The 7,912-nt window shown below is 41.2% G+C and overlaps 1 protein-coding gene across 1 annotated transcript; it reads right to left on the reverse strand.

Moving 5' to 3' along the window:
• Nucleotides 1–1,307: 1,307 nt before the first annotated feature.
• Nucleotides 1,308–7,471, reverse strand: LOC144641427 (phosphatidylinositol-glycan-specific phospholipase D-like; the record flags this gene model as incomplete). Its single annotated transcript, XM_078500442.1, has 6 exons — nt 1,308–2,378; nt 3,109–3,135; nt 3,568–3,668; nt 4,832–5,104; nt 5,994–6,223; nt 7,080–7,471. Coding segments are annotated over 6 exons (1,164 nt in total), but the record flags the coding sequence as incomplete, so codon positions are not given.
• Between the last annotated feature and the right edge of the window lie 441 nt (nt 7,472–7,912).

Here is a 7,912-nt window from a genome sequence, read left to right on the forward strand (position 1 = left end):
TAACAAGGGTAAGGGCGGGTGCAGTGGCCTTTGTTAGCGTGTTGGACCCCGGATTAGACTGTTCACAGCCTCTCGATTGCGATTTTTCAACGCAAATGAAGCGATCAAGTGAGTGCGCAGGGGGGGGGGGGCGGGAAGGGAGCGAAGCCCTCCCGGCTCTCGCCCCTCGTTCTCCCCGCCCCCCACCCACTTGCTTCATCCGTTTTGCGCTGGCGTCCAGTTCTCTCGCTGTTCTCACCGCGCGCTCATCGATCAAAAGATAGAGGGCTGTGAACAGCCTAACACCGGATCGAGCGGTCCAGGTTCGAGCCCTGGCCAGGGCACTGCGTTATGTTCTTGGACAAGACACTTTACTCTCATAGTGCACTCTCTCCACCCAGGTGTATAAATGGGTACCTGAATTTCATGATGGGGGTTACCCTGCGAGGACTAGCATCCCATCCAGGGTGGAGTAGAAATACTCCTAGTTGCTTCATGCTGCTGAAATCAGAGTTAAGCTTTGGCCTGATGTGACAATAAGGCTTGAATGCAGACTTTACCCTTACCTTAACTATCAGGAGTGACCTGTGTGAGGATCTAGGTAGTGATCACATAATGGTGAGTGTGTTTAACTGGATTGAGCAGTCTGGAATTTGAGCACTAAGGCCATTGTGTTGTGTTCTTGGGCAAGACAAGTGCCTCTCTCCACTTAAGTACCGTATATTGAACTGTTTGGGTAACCTGACAAAATGTTTGGTGTAAGCTGCGATAGACCAGTATCCCATCCAGCTGTGACAAATGCAAGTTCAATTAGGGATAGCCCAGTTCCAACCATCTCTGTGACGCAATGCTACATTCTCTCTTGAGAGGGTCCAGGGACAATATTATTGTCTGTGCATACCCTCTCCCAAAAGCATGGCATTGCATGACAGAAGAGGGCCATAACTGGACTAAATCAGGAACGGCTTATTTGAAAAGAAACACCTTTTCTTCTTGCATCAGGCAACACTGGCTTATAGGGACAGACTGCTCTGGGGTGGAGAATTTAGTGAACACTGTCTTTGAGCTCAGTACAGCATTTTTCTGCTGGGAATGTCGAAAAACTGCCAGGATCGGAATTGGGTGACATACATGTATGGTAGCCTGTGGTCAACCTGTGGTTGGTATGGTAGCCTGTGTTCAACACATGAAATGCCTAAAATCACCCCAGACACTGTAAAAGGCATCACCTTTGCTCAAGTTCTGAAGAAGGAAAAGAACTTTCCAATGATACCCAACTAATTTAGCTCATAACTGACTAGAAAATGCCAAGTCAATGAATTAATTTGATGTTTTATTGCCTCATTCTATAAGCACAATTTTTTTCAAAATATATATATTCTAAATTTGTTTTTACAATTTTTATTACGGATAAATAAAGTTCATATAAATTCTACAATTTCATAGAAAATGTTGTATAAAATATTATTAATTTTTACAAATTTAATAGAAGATTTTGTCAAGAAGTTTGGGGGCTGTAAATATATAAAAAATATTATTAAATATAATTATTAATCATTGGCTTTATATCGTAATTCAGTGGCAAGCACACCTATGCTTTACAAAAAAATAATTGTTTTTTTTTTCTGCACAGTCTTATGCAATTCTTAGCTATCAGGGGGTATACTTTGTATAACTTTCTATAATTCTATAATTCATTGTTGTATGTCCTAATTTTGTAATTGAATAATATTACTAGTACCGGTAGGTAATAATAAAACATTACTATTGAGCAAGGAATTATATGAAAATTGAAAGTACACTCTCCAAACTCATTAATTATTTATCAAGCGAAAACAAAGGAGATCAGAACTGTGACAGTGGTTTGGATATCAGAGCATAGATTTTACTATTTTATTTCTCTCTTTACTCACTGTGTAGCTTAAGTTTTAATTGAAAAGAGACCTTAAAATTCACAACTTTGTAATGGGTTCTGGGTGGGCTTATAAACTGGAGGGCTTATACTGTGGGGGGGGGGGGAAATAAAAACGTTTGATCCAAGTAAGATTTTAAGTTAAAAAGACTAAAGCGTCATTTAGCCCTGTTCTGTAATGTCATCTAACAGAAGGGGGCTTATAACGGGATGTATTTTTTTGTTTTCAGGTAGATAAGCCTCTAGCTAGGGGGGCTTATAAGTGGGGGGCTTATAACTGGAATTTTACGGTCATTTAAAGTAAAAAATAATTAATCATGTACACAGGAGCTTAGACAGACATCAGTTAAGTTGAGATCTGTAACACACGAACAGAACCAGAGTGGAAAGCTTTGTTAGAACTGCGTGGAGATGAAACAACCAAGCTTACAGTTGACGAGCCAGGTAATGGTACATTGAGAAATGCTGCTCCTAGGCGAGACCTTTCCTGTGTTTAAAAAATTACATAATAAACTTAAATAATTGCTAACACTACAAATATTCAATCATTTGTTAGCTTCTGTTCCAATCAATCATACTGGCTCATGCAATACCCCCTGATGATGTGCGTCCCTGAGATATTGAGCTAGTAGTCCCTTGGAACCCCTGCCTGTTCTTTGACTGGAAAATTACCTTATTATTTTACTACCCCAACGCAAACCACAAAATGTGTCGTTCCAGAAAATATTGGTTTCCATACCAGCACCCCCACCCCCTGGAAGATGTTTTAGTTTGACCAGAACCCACCCCCTCTGGGAATTCCAGCTTAGTTTGATTTGGTTTTAAGACCCACACCCCCTCAGAATTTCAATGACAACCTTTCATAGGATGGGTATAGAATAGATATTTTCTCGAACCGTGCATTGTAAGCAATCCAAGAGACTGCAAAAGCATAAAATCATTCTCCCAAAGCAACAACGTTAACTACTGCCAAAATGTGCCAAAAAATGAAATATTGTTCTATGAAAATTGAACCCATCTTAGACCAGAGGGTAAAAAATTAAACCAACCCCATCCAGAAACACACACACACCCATATAACTCTCCCCTCCCCCCATCCATACCCCCCCCCCCCCAATCTCCTGCAAGGAAATTTAGGGTGTTGTTGTGAAGGAGCTCATTTGGTTCATATATAATGTCTATATTAATGGGAGCAGGAATAAAAATTCACAACCTACCTCAGGGCTTTTTACTGTGAGAGATGCCTAGAAGAAGACAATTTATATTGTTAGTGTAATTTGTAGTTTTAGACTTTTCTGAAAATACTGTTTCATGAATTTGTGAAAACAATTTTATTAACTAGTATATACTATATACAAGGCTAAAAAGAGTTAAAATGGTAAAATTAACTCTTTTTAGCCTTGTATATAGTATATATTTTATAAAGCGAACATTATGGACAATTTTATTAGTATTTTGACAAAAAAATAATTGCCTATGTTTATCCTTTCGGTTGTTCCAAACAGGAGTGCATGGATGTAAGTTTTCATTTGAATCACCTTATCTGGCAAGAAAAATCACATAACACTTTCAGAGGTGAAACAAAACTGTAAGCACAAGTGGTTTACCACGTTTGGCTGTTGTGGAGTTTAAGACACCATATTCATTTGTTTTTGTTTTTTTAGTTACCATTTTACCTTTTCTCTAGGGCACGGTTCAACTTTCTGGCATCCTCTTGTGGCATTTCCAGAAGGAAAGGAACTTCCTCCATAGAACACATACAGTTCACCTTCTTCAGCTAGGAGATATAGTAGGAAAAAATATCACTTTCAGTGTAACCAGTACATCATAAGTGCTAGAAATGTTGTCGACATGCTGTATGTATTAATCAAGGGCAAACAAAACCGCATGATTAATTTATAATTTCATAGCCCACTGTGGCCTTATTCGTCTACTGGCGGGAAAAGTCATGAAGATGATGATGATGACATAGCCCTCCACATGCATTGCATGCCTATGCGTGTCCTATATTAATTTCTAGAGTCATACATGTATAATGCATGCACCTGTAGGATATGTCTAGCTACATGTACATAACCCTTGGCACGCATTGCCTAGCCTGCCCATGACCTTAGATGTTATAATAGCAAAGTCATGACATTTCAAAAAAACTCCCCCAGAAAATTTTTGACTGGGACATACAGTTGAATCTCGATAACTCGAACCCTCAGTTACCCAAACCTTCCGCTAACTTGACCTTTTCCGATTCCCCTCCTGATCATTTTGTTACTAATAACTTGATAACTGGAACTCTCAATATCTCAAACCGTTCTCGATTTCCCTTGAAAGATGGAGTTATGGGGATTCAACTGTATGGCCTTCCTAAAATGAAATCCTAAATCAGACACTGTAGTAGTGTCTTATCCTGGTGGTGGTGGTGGCGGCGGTGACGGGGGCACTCCATACAGGGTCGGGAGGCTGTAATGATTTGCTTGTATCATTAGCTTATCCAAACCCTTAAGTACCGGTAATCCTTACATATAAGTCTGTGTTTGAGCAAAGTGGCCCATACAGCTGGAGCTTATCCCGGTTTCTGTAGCATTAAGCAACTAGGAGTATTGCTACTCCCCCTTGATGGGATGCTAGTACCAGCAGTAAATTCGCTGGTACCCATTTATACACCTGGGTGGAGAGAAGTACTGTGAGAGTAAAGTGTCTTGCCCAAGAACATAACGCAGCGCCCTGGCCAGGCCGCGAATCCGGGCCGTTCGACTCGGAGTCGGGCGTGCTAACCATTAGGCCACTGCACACTCCAACAATCCCACAATCCTTACATCCTTACATATGTAATCCTTACATATACTTTCCATAAAAAGGTACCCCTTTCACATATCCACCTGTAGTAGAGACCCCCCTGGTTCCAGTTGCCCTATCCCAGAAAAAAGGGAATTCAATACCAACCTCCTTTCAACTCCTCTGTGATATCATCAGTTCTAAATGGTGCTGAGAAGAGCAAATCTTTAATTCCATCCTGGTTCACATCAGTCAAATCCAGACTCCAACCAAATCTGGCAAAACTACGATCCCCTTCAAAAATGGCAGTGTAACTTATGTCTTCAACTGACATGTCATTTCCGTGCCAAAGAACAGTCGTCAGGTTTATTAAGTAGATGGCTCCTGATTGGTCGAATGGGACTGACATGTCGTGTAAGTCAACCAGATGGCCCTCAAGACCTAAAATAGAAAATGTATTCTTATTAAGGTGCCTCCATATAGCTTCATTACCATGCACGCTGCTAGTGCAAGCTTGTTGGTCTCTGCACGCACAAGCATGCGTAACACTGTAACTTGAAGAATTTCTATTTTGCTGACATCACAGAAATTAAGCATTTTGGGGCGATCTTATTTTAAGTGGAGGATGGTTACAATTTTGCTGACAAATTTTGAGTAGCCAACACAGATTCCATCTAAATAATTAAGGCAGTTCCTAAGCAGTCCCTTTGTAGCTATTGTTTGGGTCCTCACAGGAACAGATATGGCTGAGAATCAATTCAGACTAACAAAGTTCATGATTCAAGAAGTGCGCATGCCAGCCCACTCCGATCCTGGTATGGAAGAATATCACCGAATGATACTTGAATTCTCCAGTAGACATACCTTCAGCATGCTTTCAGGCCAGGCAGATCCAGGATTTTTCAAAATGGAGTAGCAAATATTTTGTTTTCTTCTTTATTATAGCCCCAGGATTTTATAGAGAAGGGGGCAAGGTGGATGTTATGAAATAAATTATTTTAATTTATTTTATTTAAGTTAAAGTTATGCATAATTTTCATGTCTCTCTTTAGTGTTATTGTCCTTCTTTTCTATTTAAATGTGTCTATTTATATCTCTTTGGTGGATCTGGGGGGGGGGGGAGGGCTAGCCACCCAATCCACTTCCCCTTGGATCCACCCCTGGCTATTTCATTTCAAATCCTGCCTGAAATAAGATCTTGAGATAATTCCATTGTGGATGAGTCTCCATATTCTCCTTACCTGCCTTCTTAACAATATATTTAGATTGTGAGGGGAAATTCCATGTTGACTACTAATAGGAACTGAAGAGTTTGACTGAACAAACTTACTCAGTGTTGAGGCAGAAACTGCAAGCATATCATCATCGGCATCTTTGTTACCATGACTGTTATAAGGATTCCCTGCAGAAAGGCTGGTACCCAGCTTCATAAACGTGTCATGGCCAGTTATGGTCGCCAGGGGCTTAGGCGAGCCAGTCGTGGTGAACTGGTATACATAGACTCTTCCAACACTTTGCACATCATTCTTGGAATAGTTGCAGTTTTCATTGGCGCAAACCCTTTGCAAACCAAACAGAAAGCTGATCTTAGCAATGTCTGTTACTGATGGGTTAGGGCAATGCCTGTAAGAAGTATTTTTCTTAACTATGATTGTGATCTCCAAATTTAAAACTCATTGGTATGGTAAAGCTTGTGTTGAGCCTAGTGGCCCATCAGGCTGGAGCTTATCCTGGTTTCTAAAGCATGAAGCAACTATTTCTACTCCCCCCTGGATGGGATGCTAATCCAGTGCAGGGTTAACCCCTGCCCCCCCCCCCCAACCAGCATTAGTTTGTCTTACTCATTTATACACCTGGGTGGAGGAAGGCACCATGAGTGTTAAGTGTCTTGTCCAAGAACACAACACAATGACCCCAGCCAGGGCTCGAACCCAGACTGCTCGGTCCAGAGTCCAGCACGCTAACTATTAGGCCACCCAGACTACACACATGGGTACTCCCCTAATATCACTAGTTGATGATATGCTGCATTCTCAAAACCAGTTTGCTTGGCAAAATATTGAGACTGTAAGGAGAAATTATTGTTATAAATTTTAAGGTCACAATTAGGAGTTCATTTACCTTAATGTATGGGAGGTAGGGTGGCCTAATGGTTAGTGCACTAGACTCTGGATTGAGTGGTCCGGGTTCAAGCTCCGGCCAAGATCAATGAGTTGTGTCCTTGGGCAAGACACTTTACTCTCATGGTTACAGTTTTCATGGGTACTGGTGACATAATGCTGGGGGGACTCTGCGATGGACTTATCCCACTCAAGGGGGAGGGGGAATAGAAATATTCCTAGCTCCTTAATGCTACAGAAACCAGGATAAGCTTTGGCAGTATATCTGGGTCGCATGGTTCGAGGCTTCCCCTTACCTAAACGTTGGTGCACCAATGAGTAGAAGCAACTTTCCATTTGTGTTGGCGACGGTCATTGAATGACCAAACCAGCTGTAGTTTTGTTGACCAAAGGCCATCCAGTCAGCATCATTCACTGAAATATCTGATCCAGGTTTCCTCTGTGTTTTGGCTAAAAACACGGCAACAGACCCCCTCTGAGGACCTCCTTCTGGGGCATATGGGGACCCTATTATGAGGTCCTTAAATCCATCACCATCAACATCAGCCCCCAGAAGAGATGTGCCAAGGTTGTAATATGTTCCATTGCCATGGATTGATAGGCTTGGCTGGGAGTAAAGTCCTTCTCTTTTCACTCCATAAAATATATACACTGTACCTGTATACTGAAGGTCATTCGCACCTGTAAAAAATAGAATAATATATTACAATAATTTACTATAGTATAACTATTGTATTGGTTTGTCACCTTGTATGAGAGGAAAAGCTTGGGTGTCTTATTAAACCAAGAGCTTTGCCAGCAGGGCCTTTGGTTCCTGGAAGTTGTAACCAGGTTTCCAACGAAAATTCCTGATCCTTAAGGATGACGATTGGCTTCGAGGAGTCCCAATCACCCTACTTTAATAAAAACAAAAAGAGCTAACCATTTAGCTGCCACATCTCTCGCTACAAGAAGGCTAAGGGATGCCATAATTATTTCAACAGAATAGTATAGTAATACACCTTGATCATGTCCAACATGCAATTAGCTCCCCAAACTTGTGACTGGCTGCATCCTTCATTGCACAGAGAAAAGCTGGCCAAAGTGGGTGTTGTCATTTTAATGAGGAAGCTAAGAAGCCTGTCAACAC

This window comes from Oculina patagonica, unplaced genomic scaffold (assembly GCF_052425735.1).
Source record: "Oculina patagonica isolate OP01 unplaced genomic scaffold, crgOcupat unplaced936, whole genome shotgun sequence".
Classification (NCBI taxonomy): domain Eukaryota; kingdom Metazoa; phylum Cnidaria; class Anthozoa; order Scleractinia; family Oculinidae; genus Oculina; species Oculina patagonica.